The sequence below is a fragment of the Pan paniscus genome, chromosome 12, assembly GCF_029289425.2.
Source record: "Pan paniscus chromosome 12, NHGRI_mPanPan1-v2.0_pri, whole genome shotgun sequence".
NCBI lineage: Eukaryota > Metazoa > Chordata > Mammalia > Primates > Hominidae > Pan > Pan paniscus.
Window position 1 is genome coordinate 95,914,384 of NC_073261.2, and position 21,987 is coordinate 95,936,370.

At 35.9% G+C, this 21,987-nt stretch overlaps 1 protein-coding gene across 7 annotated transcripts in view; it reads right to left on the reverse strand.

Moving 5' to 3' along the window:
* Positions 1-21,987, reverse strand: part of LCLAT1 (lysocardiolipin acyltransferase 1) — a 196,531-nt gene that overhangs the window by 60,047 nt on the left and 114,497 nt on the right. For all 7 annotated transcript variants that reach the window (XM_008952516.4, XM_063594638.1, XM_008952517.5 and 4 more), the window contains one exon: positions 17,064-17,180. In XM_008952516.4, the coding sequence (XP_008950764.1) occupies positions 17,064-17,180 (117 nt within the window). The remainder of the gene's footprint in view (positions 1-17,063; positions 17,181-21,987) is intronic.

Consider the following 21,987-nt stretch of genomic DNA (forward strand, 5'->3'; position numbering starts at 1 on the left):
TATATGGTAGTGAGATATGAGAAAATGAACAGCGCTTACTTGAGAGGGAAACAAGGAAGAGGCATGGAGTCAGGAGACAGCTACGTTTTAATGAAGGCAATAAGGCAGATAGCATGGTCAACACAGAGGTAGTTTGAAAAATGAGCCCATCATCGTGATGATCAAGATTATTTCTCATTTACCCCATAGAGACTGTAACTTGGCTACAACATCACTCTGATATATAAAACCTTACCTCTATTCATGTCCTTTAGGTAAGCCTAGAGGGTTTTGGTTTTTTTTTTGAAATATAGTAATATTGGTTCCTTATCAGGGCAGCAAGTGGTTCTTCCACTGGCAAACTTTTCCGATCACCCAAATCACCGGCACAAAGGAACATTGTTGGAAAGATCACTGATGCTTTATGATGTGCTTGAGACATCACTGAAGAACATAAAACTTTTATATTAGTCTAGAATATAGCCAGTTTTTACAGATTCTAATTATTACAGAGGCCTGATGGCCCTGAAGAAGATAAAAGTTGGACTAACTGCCATCATAGAACATTTTTTGCTAAGCTGCATCAGTATCTACAACCAAGTTTTGCTACTTAGAAAGCACTGTCTAATTATACACAGACAATAAACTAGAAAGAATTACAGCAATAAATCCAGAGAACCTTCTAGGATATTGTCAGAGTGTGGCCATACACCATCAAGCTCTATACCATACAAAGCAGTGATATTCTTTAACCCTCTTTAAGACTGTGACATCTGTACCTACCATACACATTATATCTTGAATGAATTCATTAAAGTCAACAAGAAGCCTTCCTTGTTATTAAAGCCATTCTAAATGTGATTCAGCCATCCCGAACAGTTAAGAACAACTGCAACAACAACAAAGCTATTTTTGGCTAGATGCATTGAGTGCGGGTAAAAAAAGGAAGCAAGAACAGGGTAGTCAACAGGCTAACAGGGTAGAGAAGAGAGGTTCATGCATGTAACTACAACACTGAGGAATCTTAATAGATGTACAGTTAAACTGCTACAGGGATTCAGAAAAAGAAAAGACCAGTTTGGCTGACGGGATCCAAGAAAGTTTCACGGAGTAGATGGCCACAAATAGAAATAAAAACAAACACTGCATGTTCTCACTCATAGGTGGGAGTTGAACAATGAGAACACATGGACACAGGGAGGGGAACAACACACACCAGGGCCTGCTGAGAGGTGGGGGGCGAGGGGAGGGAACTTAGAGGAAGGGTCAACAGGTGCAGCAAACCACTTTGGCACACATATCCCTAAGTAACAAACCTGCACGTTCTGCATATGTATCCTGGAACTTAAAAGGAAAGAAAAGAGCCCTTCCCTTATCTTCTTGTTTATTTCAAACATTCCCACCTAATTCAACAGGAAAAAAACCAAACCAAAGCAAATTTAAAATCCTGAGTGGCTACACAAACACCACATATAATATACATACCAATAATTAGAAGCCTGAAAAATCCAATGGGTAGAAATTTAACAGTATTGGTAAAGACTGCCACAGAAATGATGGCAGCTCACTCGTCAAGATTCATTTTCTTCTTTTCTCTCCATTCGCTATCACTTGATATAATACACTGGCCAAATTCGGACAATTTCAGCAGATGGACCTGGAAGCTAAGGGTTTTATCTTTTCCAACCACCCTTCCCCAAGGTGAGAGTATAATGTTTCAGCATTATCTTGCCAGACAGAAACTGCATTGGGGGTTGTGGTGGGAAATCCGTTTACAAGTGGATGGACTAAAATACTGAAACAGAAAAAAAAATCAAGTATGTGCTTTTTAGGCCTTGGGTAAGGACAATGGCAGCCAGAGGACAACACTGCTATTGTGGTGATGTAGAACACTATTTTTGGATGGCACTTTAATGAAACAACGAAACCCATGATCTTAAAGTTTACAGAAATGAAATTTGACTTGTAATTGCTACCTATCTCTATTCCCAAGATAGCAAAAGAGGCAATAGACGCATCTGAGAAACTTCTGGTTTAGCTCCTCAAATTGCAAATTAAGATCTAAATACTGAGTTTTATTTTAACAGTAAGCCATACTATCATCCTTTTGATTAATACCCAATAGCTAGTTATATGTGTTGGCTAATTTAGCTTATCTTAAACTTGTGTGCCAACACTTTAAATAAAAACACTTTAAATAAAGAGCTAATTAAGAGTATAAAATAAAATGAACTGGTTTATAGTGCAGAAAAATGGTCAGCAGAATACAAAGATCTGAATTATTAAAAGTTCTGAAGTCATAAAAGAGGATGACCTTTATAAAAGAATAGCAATCTGCTTCAATTTATGTAAATGTTACAAACTATTAGCCAATGGAACTTAAGGCTGCATAAAAGGTGAGAATTCTCAGGCATATTCCATCATACTCTGTGACATCTAACATTCCCATTTTCTGTAATTGCTGCCTCTTTGATGTTTTCATCCTGAGTTTTCCTCTCCTAGCCAAATCTTGTAGGGCCAATAGAATATGATGTTGCACTTGGTACACAAAGTTCCTTCAACATAGCACGGTGAGTCAGTGAGTGAGAAATAAACTAAAATAAAATTTAAAAGGAAGGCTATAGGGATGAAATTTTTAAAAGGAATCTGGGCTTATGATACATTATGGCATTTACATCCAAACTATTAGAAAAGTTGCTGTAAAAGCTGCATAATAAGCAAAGTTGGACAACAGAGATTGTGCTTGGCATAAGCTCCTTACAGCTAGGAGAGAGCAAATAAGCCAAATACAAAATATCCTGAGCCACCAAGTTAGGATAATCACCTACAAATACAATATATTTCACTGCCACTGTGAAGAGGAGTTATATATCCTCATACAATAATATTCTTCAAGGTGGTGCCTGTGGGTTATTAACCTCATAAAGAATTCTGACAAATATATTCCTGTAGAAGTTCACTGATCTCATATACAATTTGATTGTAGTATATCTGTTACATTCATTAATATATTCATTCAATATTTATTGAACAATTTAGCACCACTGCCATGGGAGGGGGGCAGGGGCAGGGGTGAGGAGAGGAGGAAAAGGGGAAAAGGAGAAACAGAGGCTGACTGATTCAATGCTTTTACTTTGGTTTTAGAAGCTCCTTGACCCAAAGGAGCTTACACTCCAGTATAGAGGAAAAAATATATTTTCTAATTAAGTGATTATTCTTGCTTTTTAGTATTCTTAATTGACAAATAATTGTACCTATTTATGAGGTAGTGTGCTATTTTAAGATATGTATGCAATGTGTAATGATGAGATCAGTAACTGGCATATCCGTTACCTCAAACACTTACTTCCTGTGTTGAGAACACTGAAAAGCTGCTCTTTTGGCTATTTACAAGTATACAATCAATTATTGTAAATTATACTCACCCCACAGTGTTATAGAACACTATAATTTATTCTTCCTATCTAGCTGTGCTGTTGTATCCATTAACCAACCTTTGGCTATTTCCCTTCACTTTTCCAGCCTCTAGTAACCACTATTCTACTCTCTACTCCTATGAGATCAACTTTTAAAGCTTCCACATATAAGTGAGACCATGCAGAATTTATCTTTCTGTGCCTGGTTTATTTTACTCAACATTATGTGCTCCAGGGTCATCCATGTTGCTGGGAATAATGAGATTTCATTCTTTTTTATGGCTGAATAGAACGCCATTGTATATACTTACACACCAAATTTTCTTTATCCATTCATCTGATTATGAACACTTAGGTGGACTACATATCCTGGCTATTATTAATAGGGCTGCAATTAACATGGAAGTGCAGATGTCTCTTCAACATACTAATTTCCTAATCACCCAGAAACTGTGTGAGTCTTAAGATGGGTTCAACTGTTGTAGAAGACTGGAGGGGGACTGATAGGACTTCCAGCTGAAGAGATCAAGAAATGATCTTCCTGAGATAGGCATAAAGGAACAGGGGTATCTGATCAAAGGCAGAAGAGATGGGAGTACTGCAGGTGGTGGGAAGGAGTGGGCCACTGTGAGGCATGTGAAGTCACCACTTTGGATGGAACTTAAGTAGAGGCAAGAGCCCAGACTGGCTCTGTAGCCTGAGGTTTGAGAGCTCAGCAATGCTCTTAACTTGGTTTTGGTCAGCTTCCTTTTCTCATTTACCACAACAACTATTCCAAACTCTGATTAATCACCTCCATCCCCTTGTAACCCCACCATCATCAGATTACCTAACCTCTGATCTGACAGAGAGCACAGGGCCTTCCAGCAAAGCATCCCTCACCTTCTCACCACCTACCCCCAACCATAAGATACTATTTTGGGGTAACTATGATGATGCTAAAGCCAACAGGTCTTATTTTATCTTAGAACAAGTAGTAAACTGCTTAGGAAGATAATAAACTCTCTAGAATACTAAGAAGGGAACGATTTACTCACCAGGCTTGGAGTATTTATAAAGTCAAACAAAAATATATATTCATGCTGAACCTTGCCTCCTGCCTTACAAAATGAGGAGTCCCTCTTAACCTGATTTCTGCTCCTGTCCTCTACTGATTTCTCAGAAAACTGCTCCATTGTTAATCCTTTCACGTTCAGCTTTCTTCTACATAATCTTCTCAGCATTTAAAAATGCTAAACTCTTCTATTCATCCTTGAGGCAGCTTCCCCTTTCTGTTGTCTACACCCCAGCCCTCTCTGCTTCATCAGGAAACTCCCTGTAGCAGTCATCTAAACTAGCTATCTCCACTTATATCACTCTTCTCTTACATTTGGCTCCTGTTGCCTCTTTCCTGTGAAACTATCCCCTCTCTAAGGTCATCAAATACATTATAGTTGCTGCACCCAAAGGATACTTCTCAGATTTTACGTTCAAAGATGTTACTAGTACCTAAAATCCAGATGAACCGCTGATACCTTAGACAGCATATATCCATTTCAGCCTGTGGATATCCAACCTTACAAATAGGCCAACTATGCTGGAAAAGTTTGATTCAGATCAAATTGACATTTGCAAGTATAAAATTATGACCATTTGCAACCATACACAGAAAAGACAAGATTTATTTGTTTAAGTCTCAAAACCATTAGTAAAGACACAGACATTTCTCCAGAGTTTCTTTCCTAGGAAACATCTTTGTAATTGGGATGAATCATAGTCTTTTCCTACTATATGCCATCATATAGTCTGTAAATACCTCGCTCATGGATCAAAGGAGATGTAAAAAACATGAGGTATAATTACTTTTACTGAGTCTCTTTTAACTGAACATAATTCATGCAGAAGTCTCAAAATAAGATACTATTTTGGGATAACTATGATGATGCTAAAGCCTTATTCTAAAGGTCTTATTTTATCTTAGAACAAGTAGTAAACTGCTTAGGAAGATAATAAACTGTCTTAGAATACTAAGAAGGGAACAATGTACTCACCAGGTTTGGAGTATTTATAGTCATAAATACTAGAACTTTCACAGTTCCCACTCTTTCTAATTCCCTTTCTTTTCTATACAGTTTGTTAGAAGTGAGACTTCATGACAACTAAGACTACTTCTCTAACTTAGTTCTTGCCACATAAAAAGGCTGGTCTCCACTGCTGAGTATCTAACCCTGACTACACTCTCCCAATTTCTTTACCAATTCAAATCCTGCCATTCCTCCAGATCAAATTCAAAGTCCTATTCCCTAAATTCTCTTACTCTGCCAGCCACCACAACTGTTTTCTACTCTGCACTTGTATGCTGTTTCTGTGACACCGGATCATATACTAACCTCCCAAATTTATGCATAAGGATGTGTTTGTTATACATTTTTATTCTGATACTGTCACTAGTATGCCTTAATCACATGATATTAACTACAACACATAGGACTTACAGAAGATTCAGATTATATGCATTTACGACAAAGACATGTTCTTAAAAATACTTAAATATAAACACCTTTAATGTATACAACTTTAAAGATAATATGTACAGGGCAAGCTTCTTGTAACATGTTTCTCCTTTGCCTAAACTCTATTAATCTATCAAGTCTAAACAAAAGTCACAGTATTTCCTGTCAAGTCTTTCTTAATTTCAGTTCTTACCAATGTCCATCCCTAAAGTTTTAAAATATAAGCCTTCATTAAAACTAATCTAGGCATATGAGAATGGCTACTGTCTCCTTGAATTACAAAAGGAACAGGCCAGGCGCCGTGGCAACAGAGACCCTTTCTAATGAATTTAAGTAAATAAATAAAAAATAAATATGAATGAATGAATAATGGAACCAACATGGTAAAGATGCTTTTTACTGATCCAAAAGGTTATTAATAATTTCCATAACTAAAATTAATTGGTAAATTATTTGGTAACTTCATTTGGATTTAACATTATGAACCTGTTGTGGTCATTAACACACTAATGTGAATGAAAACAAGTAAATCTTATGAGCTAGAAAAAAAGTGTTCAATTCTTTTTAGGCACTATGGATTACAGATTATGAGTAATTTCCATGTACTCACATAAGGAACAGTATGAAGTTCCTCTTCTGAAACATATCATGGTCAAGTTGGTAGATCTTCTATAATAATGACATCTAAGATCAGTCCAGAAAAATAGGAATTTGTTTTTTAGCTTTGAGAGGTGCTGGTTAACTGAACGTAGATCTGCTACCAATGAGTGATAACTGTGCCTAGAAAAGGCACTGACTAACACTTCTTCTACTGTAAGTTAGCTCATTACCACTGTAAGTCACCAAGAACTTAATGCAATGAGAAAAATATAGGAAAGACCGTTTTGCCTTAACTTCTAAGGAGATCAGTGCTAAGGCTCATGTTTGACTAGGAGCAGCTTTCCTCAGCTTGGCTAATGTGCCTTCCCTTTAAGCCCTATGCACACACATACTTTATTACCTGACTTTGGCACACTGGGCCACATTTCACTTATTTGTCTTCTCCTAAAGGCCATTTAAAATTCTATGACAAAACAAGGAAGATCTAAGTCATAAATAAACTATGAATATACAATAGGAATTTAAAACTTTGGTAATGCAGTCTCACAAGTTATCAGAATTTCTACATGGAACCCCAAATTATTTTCAGACTACATTTATACAATGCAAAATTAATCCAAAGCATTCAAAGTTTTTGGAGAGGAAATCTGTCACTTCAAAGAAAGTGGTTATGAACCTAGAGATAAGACAAACAACTATCAACATAAATTTCTCACATTTAATGTCTAAGAAATTGTGTGGCAGCCTCACACTTTCAAAAAGGCAAAGTGTTTAAAAGTTTACAAATACGCATGTAGTATATGTAGATTATTTAAAAATGTTATATATAGTAAATAATAAGGAATCACAGACAGATGTTTACTTAACAATACTCAGATATTTCTTAGTGAAAAATATTTCGGCCATCAAAATCAGGCAGGTAGCATGAACAACAGAGATAATGGCTATGGTCAAAGACAAAGAAGAAGAAGAAGAATAGCACAAATATGAAGCTAGCTGTCAAGAGAGTAAAGACAGTGATTTTTTCCCCAAGGAAAAATATTAAAATGAAAAGATGCAACACATTGTAGATTACTGTCTGTTAGTGTATTATAATCAAATCAGACTATCACTGGAAAAGGTACTTCATAAAACAAAAATTGAGAAATAAATGTAAATCAGCGGTTTCATTTTAATTTCCCTTTTAAGTACCATTTCCTATGAAAAAGAGATGAGTGAACCACAATGAAATTATGTGGATTAAGTTATTATCACAAAATAAAACACTTAAAAATATGCATTTTGTGTACATACGCACTTCCGATAGATTCTCAACATCAGTAATCTTACCAAGTAGGAAAATCCTTGGAATTTACCTCATGTGGCCGAATGCAATACTCTTGTGTGGAGGGAGTGAAAGCCACTGAGAACACTTAAGCTTTACTCTCCTACATAACTTCATTAGGGGAAGGCTGCTGATTTAGAAGTTACTGACATTCTTTCAACGTCTTACACTTTATGCAGTGCCGAGTAGCCAACTTATGATAAACGAACCTGGACTAGTTTTGCTGAGCCCAGATTCTATGACAAGGTGAGTTTGCATGCTTTTTAGCAGTCAGATATGTATAGGGAGCCTATATGACAAAATATATATAATATTGTTACATGATATATTAATATAATTTTATATAACATATAAAAATATAATCTATGCAAAATAAAATGGAGAAAACTACTTTCATTAGAGAGCTATGAAAATACTTTTCAACATTAATAAGTAAACAACTTCTGTATTTAGTTTCATATTTTTTACAAGTGAGGTATATGAATTTGGTTTTGCATGTGTACACACATATACTCCAGCAAATGAGTACTGTTTTAATATTACTTTGCAATACTCAACACAAATATCAACTATGAAAAAATGCAAAAAAAAGGTTCTAATAATTAGAAAAATGCAGACAGAATATTTTGAATAAGGAAGAAAAAATCTATAAAGCTAAAAGAAAAGGCACAGACTTTATAAATAATGAAATGGACACATGTCAACAATAAAGAAGAAACAAGGTAAACCTTTTTTGGACAAACCCAAAAAAGAAGCATATACATTCACAATGAAACTGCATACTATATAAAACCAAAAGGCAGGCATAAGCTCCTGTTAAGATGAATTTCTGGATTCAAAGGTCCACAGGGTTTAGACTCAGGTCAAAATCTCACCTTTGCTGAGAATTTTGATTTTCATATGAACAGGAAGGTAAAGTATATTGTTACATACATTTTGCATACTCACTGAAACTTATCTTCTCTATTTTACTGCAAACTAGATTCTAAGTACATAAACATGTAATGCCCATCTGCCACACAATGAGTAAACAGTATTGACACAGCTACTCACGCCTTCAGAAGTTGTTTTCTATCTCTCACTTTTGCCCTCCAATGGGAAACCGACAAAAATATTTCAATGTATGTAACAATATTCTTTGTGGTCAGTGTAAAGTCTACCGAAAGTCATCACTCAAAGGCAATTCCACAAATTTTACTCACAAAAGCTGCTTCCAACATTCTGAATTTTGAAATAAACACATTTTGTAAAGGTCACAGTTATCTGCATTTTTCAGTGTGTCATTCTTAAAAAATATATTAAACATTATACAGGGCACCAATATTTAGGCACAGACATGCCTTATGCATGAGTAAAATACAACTGTATATAATTTTCACTCATCTATGAAAATGATAATCATCTAATAAAGAACATATATTTTCAAAATTTTTTGTTAATGGTGCCATAAGACACGCAGTAATTATAACCCGGACCTACCTTTCACAATAGTAGGCATTTTTATAGCTGGCTAGTGTTAGAGAAATAGTATACGATAAACCCAGGGCAAAATTTTTCTCCTATTGAAGTCAAGTGGTACAGAGAGACACGAGGTTGCAATAACTATCTGTTTAACACCATATTAGAATCTGAAACTCATTGAGATACAAATAAAGGAAACATTTAATTAAGAACCACATTTCCATATTGAATTTTACATGATCACATGCCAAGACCTTATTCATTTAAGTTACCAATAACGTGTTTCTGTAATTCTCTTCTAGTAGTATACATAATCTAGAAAAAAAATGTACTCTTTTATCCTCCGGTAGTTAAAAAAAGAAGAGAGTGTCTTAAGATAGTTATTACCTGCTGTGCATCTGCCTCAGGTGGCCCTCTGGCACTGCCATAAATCTCATCTCTGTTGCAATGAAAGGACTCCATATAAATTAAAATCTGTAAGTGTGATCACTAGACTGAAGGGGGTGGGAAGAATTGCTAATCAGATGTGCATATGTGTGTATGTGAGAGATGCTAAAATTAGGTCATCTTTAAAAATTTGTATCAAATTATAAATTTATTGAGTACCTATAATATTCCTGGCATGGTATTAGGACCTCAGATACAAAAACAAATACGGCACAGTATCTCTATCCTAAAGCTCAAGTCCAATGAGAGAGATGGACAAAAAAAAAGGCCACCAAAAAACTACTGGTTATTAACAGAAATGTATAGAGTATGATGAGAGTAAGAAGAGGGAACTCCAATAACCTGGAGAGGTCAGAAAACTGTTTGAAGTGGAAAAAACACTTAAGCTGTCTGGAGGAACCAATGGGAGCTAGCCAGATGAATGGCAACAGTTTGGGAGAAGACACAGTCATGTGTCCCACATGACTGGAGTGAAGAAAGGGCATGAAGTCACAGCAATAAACAAGACCAAAAGAGCCACACAGACTAGGACCTGAGCTTTCAACAATGGTCCACTTACTATGTGCAAGCATTGCAGAAGATACGAAAAACACATACTCCTCATTGTTTTCTAAGGACATGCTGGCAGACCTCTGTTTTGAAGGAGGCCTTCAATTCATGTGTGAAATCTCAGTAAGCTCTTTAATTTCCCTTAGTCTGACTCCTAGATCCACTTACTACTATAGCTCTTGACTCTGCAGCGCTTCATGACACAAAGTTTCTGTAGAACAGATGCCTTACAAAGAATAATCAAACTCAGTGTGAACTAATTGTCATCCAATCCTCAGTGAGTGACAAGACTTTTTATGGAGAATCGTCTGAAGGACATGCAGTCTATCCATACCTTTAGAGTTGAGACACTCTAAATCCATATAGAGTCTGAGTGTTTTGAGCTTTTATGAGACTGCTCTTTCTCATGTAATGGAATGTGTTTATTCCATTAGCCAACATGGACAACCATGATGAGGCTATGTGGAGTAGTTCTAAAAAGTTCATTATATTTCCCATAAGGATGCTGTTCAGGATCTTGCTCATGAAATGTACAATGTGCTCTTTGTGAAGAGCCATGGGAGATATTTCAAGTCTTTCAAAAATGCTTCTTCTAATCATCTGGCTTGCTTTGATCTTATAAACACTGTCAATAATACTTCAGTTTCCTTGTATAAAAGGTACAGAAAGCTCAGGGACAATGTTTGGACTCACATTATAAAGAAATGTAGAAACTTATAACATGTTTTTTAATGTAACTTCACATCTAGTTTTTAAAAAATTTACCCCTATTTTCCCTTACCTTGATTTCTTCTCTTACTTTTGGTGCTGCTATTATTATTATTTTTTTTTTGAGACAGAGTCTTGGCTCTGTTACCCAGGCTGGAGTATAGTGGTGCAATCTCAGCTCACTGCAACCTCCACCTCCCAGGTTCAAGCGATTCCCGTGCCTCAGCCTCCCAAATATCTGGGATTAAGAGGTGTGTGCCACAATGCTTGGCTAATTTTTGTATTTTTAGTAGAGATGGGGTTTCGCCATCTTGACCAGGCTGGGGCACTGCTATTATTATATGATACAAATTTATGTTAGCCATTTTAAATCTTTATTGGAACACGGTATAAAATTACATTGACTAATTAGTTGATAGGCTCAAAAAATTTGAAGGGTATCTATTATATGCCAGGCCCTGTGTTGAAGGCTTGAGAAAAAACAGTGAAGAAGATAAACAACTGAAGAAGTGATACTATCGTAAGAAAAATTTACATATAGCTAGTAGGAAAAGCATTCATATAGGGAATATAAAGCAAGATACCCAACCAAGCCAAAGAAAATCAGGAAGGCTTCCTGGATGAACTGTTATCTAAGGTGACATCTTAAGAGGATACCGTGGGGAAGGCTCAGCACACTGTGCAATCTGGGAAAGAAGTGTGGTTCAGTAAGGCTAGAACAAATGGTACAACTAGGGAGACAGGAGATACAGCCAGAGAGGTAGGTCATAAAAGGCCTGGGTAAATCATGTTAGAGTAGATTTAACCTTGGAATTCTGTGAGACCTTACTCCAGTGCCTGGATACCTATCTCAGTGTGATGCCACCCTCATTTAGAAAAAGGCTTGACTCTCTGGCTACAAAGTGGAGAAAGGACTGGTTAAGTCAAGACCAGAGCTAGAAAGTCCAGCCGAGCAGCTGTATGATAATTCAGGGAACATACAAAGAAGGCCCAGACCAGTATGGCACTGCGAATGAAAAGAATTAATTTGAGAGATCCTTAAGGGGTAGAATCAAAAGGCCTTGTTTGGGATTTCACAGCATGTGAAAAGCAGAGGGGGGCGAGCCAACAATGACTCCCAGGTTTCTGGCTTGCACAACAGTTTCTTCTTTATTAATTTTCCAATTTTTAACAGTAAGTACATTCTGTTTTTACAATTAAAAACCTATTATCTATTTTTAATAAAAAATGAACCAGTGTTGAGAAAATCAAGTCATCAAGCTATTTCTGCAATTTGATGGCAAAAAGAAAGAAAACGATTGAACCACAATTTTTTTTTCCTCTTTCAACCCAGGCTCTGCCAGAGAATGAAATCACAATTTGAAAGGACAGATAGTTTGAATGTCATTTTTTTTTTTTAAAGATTAGAGAAATGGAGGAGGAACTGGTAAAGGCAGGAATCAGAAAAATAAAAGAGGCTTACAAAAAGAAAATCCTTTATATATATTTTTTCATTTAAACAGAACTCACAGTAGAGCCAAGGATATCAGGGAGAAATCTTGGAAATAGAAAAAAAAAACCTACAAAGAATAATTTTTTTTAGCATTTGAAAAACTGTAAGCTTATTATACAGTGGAAAGAACATGAGCACTGGAATCAAAAAGACTTGAGTTTAAAGTTCCTCTGCTCAGCAGCAGTATGACCCTGTGAAAGTTGCTAAACGGAGCCAGGCTCCACAGGTGCAGCACAAAGCAAACTACCACCTAGCTTAGGTAGGAGAATTAGGGGATACGTATGAATGGTGAAAGAAGTAGCTATGAGTCTAGGTCCCCATCACCAGATTGATTCAATAGGTCTGAGCTTGGACCTCAGTATCTGTATTTTTAAAAAGCTCTATGGTTGATTCTACTGCATGGGCAAGGTAAAGAAACGTGCACAACTCAATACCTGGTACATAAGAAGAACTTGATAAGTGTTAGATGGTTGTTTTTAAGTACAATAGATAGGGCTTCTATCCTTTTTCATTAAGGCAACCATGACTTTTTTCACTAAACACAAGAAGATCCGTCCTAAATGAGCAGCTCAGATTTTTCGCTGGAGGGAAACGGGGCGAGGTGGGCAGTGACTAAAAGGAACAAAGAAACAATATGAATTCCCTTTATGGTCTAAAGCGATACCATGGCATTTGAAAATTCAACATGAAGAGACATCAAAGGTCTCTGACATGCGGTCATGCATACTTCTCCTGAGGCAAATTTGAATAATTTCTGCTTCATGATGTGCAGGTCACCAGGTCACTTAGGTGATCCAGGTGCTTATCCACTCATCAGTGTACAAATCTCATTTAGGTTTTGTTGCACTCTATCATGTTCCTTGTAAAATGGCCTCAAAAGAAAGTCAGCTACTAATCTACAAAAATATTTCCAAAATTGAGGAAATGGAAATTGTCTCAGAAAATATTCTAGCAAATGTCAAAAGTCTACTGTACAACCACATCTTATTTAACATAACGGAAGGTCTTATCCAATTTCATAGTTTCCAGCAATAAAAGTCTGTATGAAAAGGTCAGAGTGCATGATACATAATGCACCCAATATTTCAATAATTTGTCTGTCTTTCTTCCTTGCCTCCTGAAACATGCTGGCTGTTCAAAAGGGTAACTGAAATGCCACCCTGGGAGAGGCTTGCTATTATAAATGCAATGTGAGCCAGAGATGGGTTTCTGTTGGTCACCTTTAGTCCTCCACTGTAGGCAATAGACAGACTGGACTGTTAGCTAGTTGTGCAGCAAGCAAAAATCTAAGAAATTAAAATAGTCGAACAATGCTACTGAAGACTAAGCTGTCTATGATTGGTATATTGCTTTTATTTCCTAGGTAGCTATCAACTTTCTCAGAGCACATGAGAACTATTGTAGACAAACATGAGCGTCCCACAAACAAGACTATTGACACTATATATGTAACCTGCATGTTAAGTCAGCAATTCTCTCTCCCTGAATACAAACCGAAGAATTTGGTTCAGGTGTGCTGATCCAAATTACCTAGTGGGAATTTAATTTCTATTTTGTGGTTAACCCTGTATCCCTCTAGAGTAATAGTGGAAAGATTACATCCTTCATTCCTTTATATTTAGAATTTAAGCATATGAGCTAAGTATGGATTGAAATACAAACTGCTTTCTTTGAATTCAAAAACAAGTATTTCAAACCTAAAACTCAAATAAATCTATATGATGATCTCAAGTCTTAATAATACATGAGCTTAAAAATCAGAAAGCCAGGCTGGGCCCCTTTCTGAGTCTTAGATTCCCATTCTAAAAGGAACTCTGGACTAGATGACCTCTAAGATCCTCCTCACCTCCGATCACTAATGAAACTTTTTCTCTCTTTATTCACTTGAACTCCCAGAAATGAGAGTTGCCCTCAACTCCCCAACTGATGCCTCCTTAGCCTCTTCCTGCTCTGCTCCCCCGTTATCTCAGGCAGCATCACAACCACCTGCCTGGTGACTACCATCTCTCCATGTTCTGGCCATTTAGCCTCTTTTTAAATTCTTTTCCTATTTAACTCTTTCTTAAAGAAAATATTCCAGCTCACTAGTGTTAGAAAGGTGCTTAATGATCTGGAGATTTTGTTAACTAAAATCATACTATAAATACAAGCAGCAACTAGTTACAGTAGAAAGAACAAGAGCTATTCAGTTAGACAAACTGTATTCCAATAATTTTGATGAGGTTCTTTACCTCAATTTCTGCTTCAGTTTTGCACAATAAGATAAATATTTATAAGGATAACTACATGTACAGTTGTTGTGAAGATGAATTGATCATAGGCATAAAACACACAGCATAATGCCAGGTACGTAGTAAATGCTCAGTTAATGTTAGCTGCTATACTATTACAGTTATCCTCATCATATTTTTTATTTTTATTATTATAGTATACAAGTCCCATTTTATGTTTCTAACAAATAAAATCATCTAACTGTTGTTTTATAACTGAAATAAATGGAATCATCTATGTTTCTTTTTACTGATACAGGAGGGATGTTGGGGAGACCAGCTGTCACAACTGGCAGGAAAAATTACATATTGTGGTTGTCGACTAGTGCCTGGAGTGATGACTAATACACATTAACCAAAGTTATAAATCAGTTTGCTACCAAAATATTTTCCAGATTTCAAAAGAGAGCTCTATAGATTGTTCTATGATGTCAGAAATACCTTTAAAGAAATCATTAAATACTGTAAAATAGAAAAACATTGTTGAATGAGAAGGGTGAGTCTAAGTTACATGCCATAGTAAATGGTATCAAATTAAAAAAAAAAAAGCATCACTGCTTGAATGCCTTCGTGCCTCTCCACCCCATTCCACAGGCATGAAGAACTGTATTCTCCATGAACTTCTATGGGTAGATGGGCACTCACTAATCACATACAACATGAATGTCAAGTCCACAAGTCCATGTTATATTAGTTGTAATCACAGAATTGCAAAAGCAAACCAAAGTAATATGAATAACATTTTTGGTTTACCATACCATGTGATTTTGAATTGATTGTGAACCTTTCTTTAAATCATGGGTACTTGGTTATAAATATGCTTCATCTTGGCAGGTTATACTTTTTATCTTAAAGTATATTAAATCCTAAAGAGAACAACAGTGATGCCATTTAGGGAAAGAAGAACTTCATACCTTTTCTTACATAATGGTTCAAGACTTTTCATGTTATGCACAGCAGTTTTATGAAAATATATCAGTTATCAGATGAAGGTGACATTTGTCACAGAGATCACCATTACACAATATGGCTTAGTGGAAATCAGAGTGAAGAAAAGAAATGTGCAAACACACTTCTGTTAGGTGACTGTGGGCTTTGAACTGTTATAAAATTAACACTTCAGTATGTTTCCGAATAGTTACCTTTTCTTCATATATGTGTTATTTGTATGTACAAATGTGTATAAATATATAAACTTGCAAATATGCAGAACTATAATTAAAAAGTACAATTGGTTTTTATTTACATCAAAACCTAAGCATTTAAATGGGTGCGATATCATCAACGGAATCACTTTCTGCTCATATATGCCCCTGAATAGACACAGTTTGAAAGAAGTGTGATATGAGCCACAAATTAGGAAGCAGAAGAAGGTTCTATCCCTGACTCAAGTAACCTGTGAAAATATACTTACCGCACTGGATGCCAGTTCTATTTAACTATAAAATAGTAGAGGTAGTGGCACTTGCCTTCCTACCAACCAGTTACTTGGTGGACTGAGTGAAATAATTAAAGTAAAATTATTTTTCAGATCGTTATATTTCTCTATAGCTTAAAATAGTAAGAGAATGATATATTCTCAAACCCCAAGAGCCAAACGTATGGTTAGTTTAAGTGATAAGATTTTTTTTTTTTTTTTTTTTTTGCTATTCATGAGTACTAGAGAAATGGATTAAGTGATAAGATACTTTTAAGACATTTTTGGCCGGGCGCCGTGGCTCACGCCTGTAATTCCAGCAGTTTGGGAGGCCGAGGCTGGTGGATCACGAGGTCAGGAGATCGAGACCATCCTGGCTAACATGTTGAAACCCCCTCTCTACTGAAAATACAAAAAATTAGCTGGGCGTGGTGGTGGGCACCTGTAGTCCCAGCTACTTGGGAGGCTGAGGCAGGGGAATGGCGGGAACCTGGGAGGCAGAGCTTGCAGTGAGCCGAGATAGCACCACTGCACTCCAACCTGGGCAACAGAGCAAGATTCCATCTCAAAAAAAAAAAAAAAAAAAAGACATTTTCGCCACTTGGAGAAATATCCTAAAATGGAATTATAGCCTAACTCTCTATATACAAACATATATATATATGTAATATAGAGTTATGTCTGTTCCAAAAAAGGGGAAAGAATTTTTTACAGAGATCTCTTCTATATCTCTAACAAATACATGGCAAAACATTTTAGTACATAGGCCAACTTGGAATAAAAATACAATATCTCATTTCTTGAGACAAAGTAGTAAAAAATCCTTTACAAACTCTAAAGGGCTATATATAAAGCTTAGCAATTTTTGCCACTTTTATCAAAAGGTACATTTTGAAATGGGTGCTTACCTTCTCTTAGACGGTCTACCACAAAAGTAAAGCCTGTAGTTCTTGGATGTAAAACATATTCATATTTCTGAAGTCCATTTTTTTCAGCAAATGCATTACTTCGAGACTTGCTGTTTTCTAAACAAAACAATGGACCATTATAAATCATAAACTAAAGGGAAATAAACAAGGTAAGAAAAGAAGTGCAGAATTTTTTTCAATAAAAAATAGCTGTTAATTATTCTATAATTACTGAATACTGAGTCAAAGGAGAAGATACAAACATTGCAGATGGTCCATTATCAAGATCCCAGACCTACTTATGTAACCAGACCCAGGTTTGGCTATTTGCTGCTCGAAAGCCAAACACAAGAGGCCAAGTTTGGTGGGAGGGAAAGCAGGTTTTAAACAGAGAGCCAGCAAACTGAGAAGATAGTGAACTAGTGTTCTAAAGTCCTATCTTAAGTTTTAAAATTTATCATAGTGTTTTTAAAAGGAAACTTGCTATAGGAGATGTGTGAGTGGCACAGGGTCTGTGTGTCTTGTTCCAATGGCTATCTTGGGTAACTGGCCATCCGGAGGTCCACTTGGCACTACTTTGACTTCAGCCTGATGGTAGTGAACTAACTGTTCATGACTCCCCCAAGTGGGAGGATTCCACAGGGCCTCCATGCCTGGTTTGTTTCAAAATTAGCCCCTGGAATTTCTAAGCAAGCATATAGTAGATAAGCATACATGGTGCAAGGAAGTGTCTAGTGGAAACAGAAGGAAAACAGAGTCTCAAAGTACATTTCGAGGCTATATTCTAAGACTAAAGAAAAAAGTGTTAAAATGCATTTCAAAGCTGAGATGCTCGGTTATACTTACTGAAATTAAAAAAAATTATAACAAAGGCATAAATAGATTTTTATACATTTTCTGAAATTCATATTCATATCTTTTGTTTAAAAGATTTCATAAAAGTCAACATTCAATGAAAATTAAAATGCTAATAACTAAATTTTTTATAAAACAATCCCTATATAACAAAATTGAAATATTAAAATATAAAATGCTAATAAAATAAAACTAAGACACTAACAAAATACAATGACCTAGACATCCAGAAGAAATAACTAGCAATCAAATATATCAGATCAACATTCTTTAAAACCCAATAATTTAGGCCTTCAATGTAAACTGAAATATCTGCCTTGCTCAGGCACAGAGTATGCTAATATTACTAACCCAAACCGCTCCATAACAAAATGGGCACATGATTAGCACATCATGTACAAATATCTGAACATGGTTTGGCTGAATATAGTTACGGAGTCAAGTACATGTTCCAGTTGTTGGCAAAACCTTCTTTTTCCATTCCATGAGGTAACTTTACAAGTTCCAAGAAGAACCAAACCCATTATTCAGCAAATACATTTGGAAAAAGTAAAGTGTTCAGAAATTTGGCCTCAACTGCTGGGAGAGATCATGAAATACTTTCTGATGACAGCAGATGTTAGAACCCGCAATCCTCAGCTGCATTCCGAAATTGATAAACTATTATTCCAAGTCACAAGAAAAATATCTATATCGACACAACTTTACTAGGAGTAAATTTAAGATCACGGAGTCCTCAAAGTCTCCAAAAACCATAGACACCTTCCACAACACTGAAATATTCAAAGAACACTCCTATAGAAGGTGTTACATCATTTTATGATAAAGGAATTGAGCCAGGCAAGTCAAAAGTAAAGGCCCTACACATGAAGAGTAGTAAGTTCCTCTCATATTCATTTGAGGATATCCTGGGCATGGGGCTACAAAACAATATTTATATTATAGACAGCTGACAGGACCTTAAATGGGATTAGGAATCCCACAGACACCACAAAGATGAGTAGTAACTACCCTTTAGTTTGGTCTTTCAGTTTATAAAACTCTGGGGATTCTGAAAGCAAAACTGAACTGTTGTAGAATGTGAGTACAAGTATAAACAGCTCTAAAACAAACAGTCACAATGTGGGTTGGTAAAAATGATCAGAAATACAGAGAGATTAGAGATGCAGACTTTTCCATCTACCCCCTACTTCATCTACTCATCCCCAGACTCTGTTATTGCACTAGCATCCCACTTTCTGACCACAGCCTCCTGTCTTGTCACGTTACTCCCTGTAACTCTCCCACTCCTACACTCCTTCCACCCATGGGACTACTAGCAGCTATTCTCAAACCAGCTGGGCATGTTCCCACCTCAGGATCCGTGCAGTTGCTGCTCCTTCCTTCACCCAGAATGCCTTTCACCCATACAGCTGCATGGTTTTCTGCTTTGTTCATTTAGTCCCTACTTAAATAGAAACTTAACAGAGAGGCTTTCCCTAACCACCTTAAACAAAACAGCACCCTACACCCCTTCTATCACTCTCTCTCTCCTTATCCTGCCTTATTTTTCTGCATAGCACTTATGACTGACATATTTTTATTAACTTATTAGTTTATCATCTGTCTTTCCTCACAGAACGTAAACTTCATGAAAGTAGGGATAAAGATCCAGGCACTCATATACATATTAAAAAGAATAAGTTTTATGTATATAGGTGTTATGTTATATGCAATAACATAATTGTTAGAATCTTTCCAAATCAGGGAAATGGAACTCAAAATTATCATATACTAATTGTGATGGCTAATTTTATATGTCAACTTTAATAGGCCATGATACTCAGGTATCTTGTCAAATATTATTCTAGATGTTTCTGGGAAGGTATTTTTTAGAAGAGACTAATATTTAAATTAGTAGACTGAGTACAGCAGATGACCCTCCACAATGGGAGTAGGCCCCATCAAATCAGGTGAATGAAGACCTTAACAGAAAAAGACAGAAGTGCCCTCCTCTCCCCAACAAGGAAGAAAGAATTCTGCCTCTAGACTGCCTTTGGCCTTGAACTTCAACTACGTCCTGGGATCTCCACTCTGCCACCCTACCCTACAGATCGTGGACTTACCAAACCTCCACAACTGTAAGAGCCAATTCCTTAAAATAAATCTCAACCTCTTTCTATATATACACATCCTACTGGTTCTCTTTCTCTAGAGAACCTTAACTAATATGCCAATACAATATAGAACTCCCTAACCCAAGAATAACGAAGACATATGTATGGGTGCACATATGTCTGTGTGTGACCAAATGACTCAAAAGAAATGGACCAAAATTAAAATAGTGTTCACTTATGGGCAGTGGGATTATAGCAAGTTTTGTGCAGACTTCTATGTTTCCAAATTTTCCCAAATTAACATATATTGCTTCCATTAAAAAGTTATAACCAACAATAAAATATGAAGATAGAATATATGTAAAGTTAGATTTAAATGCACTAATTTAAATGTACATGCAAGCTAGATTCAGAACTTAAATTATAAAACAGTCTCACTGGGCTGAAAAACCCAGTTTAAGGTTAAGTATGGTAGTAACTAAACACCTTTTAATTAACAGATACTTTTTCCAAACTGGAGATATTTTGTTAGCCTATTTTTTAAAATGATTTTTCACCAACTCAATAAAATTATCTGTATTATACTGTTAAAAAAATGTTTAAAAGCTTCAGGATCAGTCTGTTTTTTCTCCTTGGCAAAGTCTAGCTTCAAAGGTAAATATCATTGGCATTTAAAATATATGTGCAACTACATCATGTAATGGTGAGCACTATGGACTCCAAAATTATGCAACTAGATGGAGAGTTCATCACCTACAAAAAGAAACCTGAGAACAAATAGAGAATGAAAAAAGTTTTACATATACATTTTATGACTCTGAAGGTCTAATGTATGAACATATTAACACTAATGTAGCAGTAACATATGACCTTTCTTTCATTAGTTTTTATTTACCAAATAACTTTCAAAGTTGGCATTCTTTGGTGTACATTTTCGCATTCACAAATATAAACCTATCATTTCAGTGAATGGCTTTCTATACTCTATATTTATTAAATAAAGCTGATATTTCAATATCAAAATTTAGGTATTATACATTCTAAATATTATAAAATTTAAATATGGCCACCTGTCACTTATAATTTCCTAATGATAATCTAGTTCTGGAAATCAACTTACAACTTACAATAATATATTTTCAAGCTTCAACAAGCAGCCATTATTATCCTCAGTATTATCCTCTGTGATCCAACCACTTCTAGAATCTCAACTGTAAAAAATCAAAAATATACTACACAGTTGGCATACATTTTAGAGATCTGACTAGTATAAAAAAAGTGCCACCGTTCATTTAGCTCAGTTCCATCTGCAATAGATGTGTCAAAGATCTCTTCATTGCTACCTATAGTAAATCCTAAAATACCTTAATTTCCCTTAACAACCTATTATGGCTCAGTCACCTATTCACTTGCTTAAATATGTATGTAATGTCTATTTTTCATCTTGAACTCTCTTTTGGAATAATGAGTTCCATAAATTATTATGTGCACAGTGTGAATAGTATGTTCATTTACCTGTTCTCCTCTCTTAAATTCCAAGGGTTGCCCTTCTTAGTCTATTACCAAAAATTTGAAAGTTAAGTTCATGTTCTACCTGCCCATACTACTTCAGATTTTAGACTTCAGTTCTCTTCTGCTTCAGCCTGTCTTCCCTTACACAGCAGAGCTGTAAGATCCACTGAATCCTTCTCAAATTCTGCTGTATTTCTCTTGAAGTTATCGGGACTATCAAAGGTAAATTTTAGTCTTTTGAGTCCAAAGATTCTACAGAAATACTTTCTGTCTAAGCTATGCCCCCACCGTCACCCCTCCCAGTATCAACCAGAGCAGTTCTGCTTTTATCAATCTTATTATCTAACATCCTTGATAGAAGGCTTCATCTGCAAAAATAATCCATGGTTTAAAAAGTGTGAAAACTACTGATTTAGTAAGGATGACAGACTGTTGAGTATTTTGTTTTCAGTCTTTTTAAG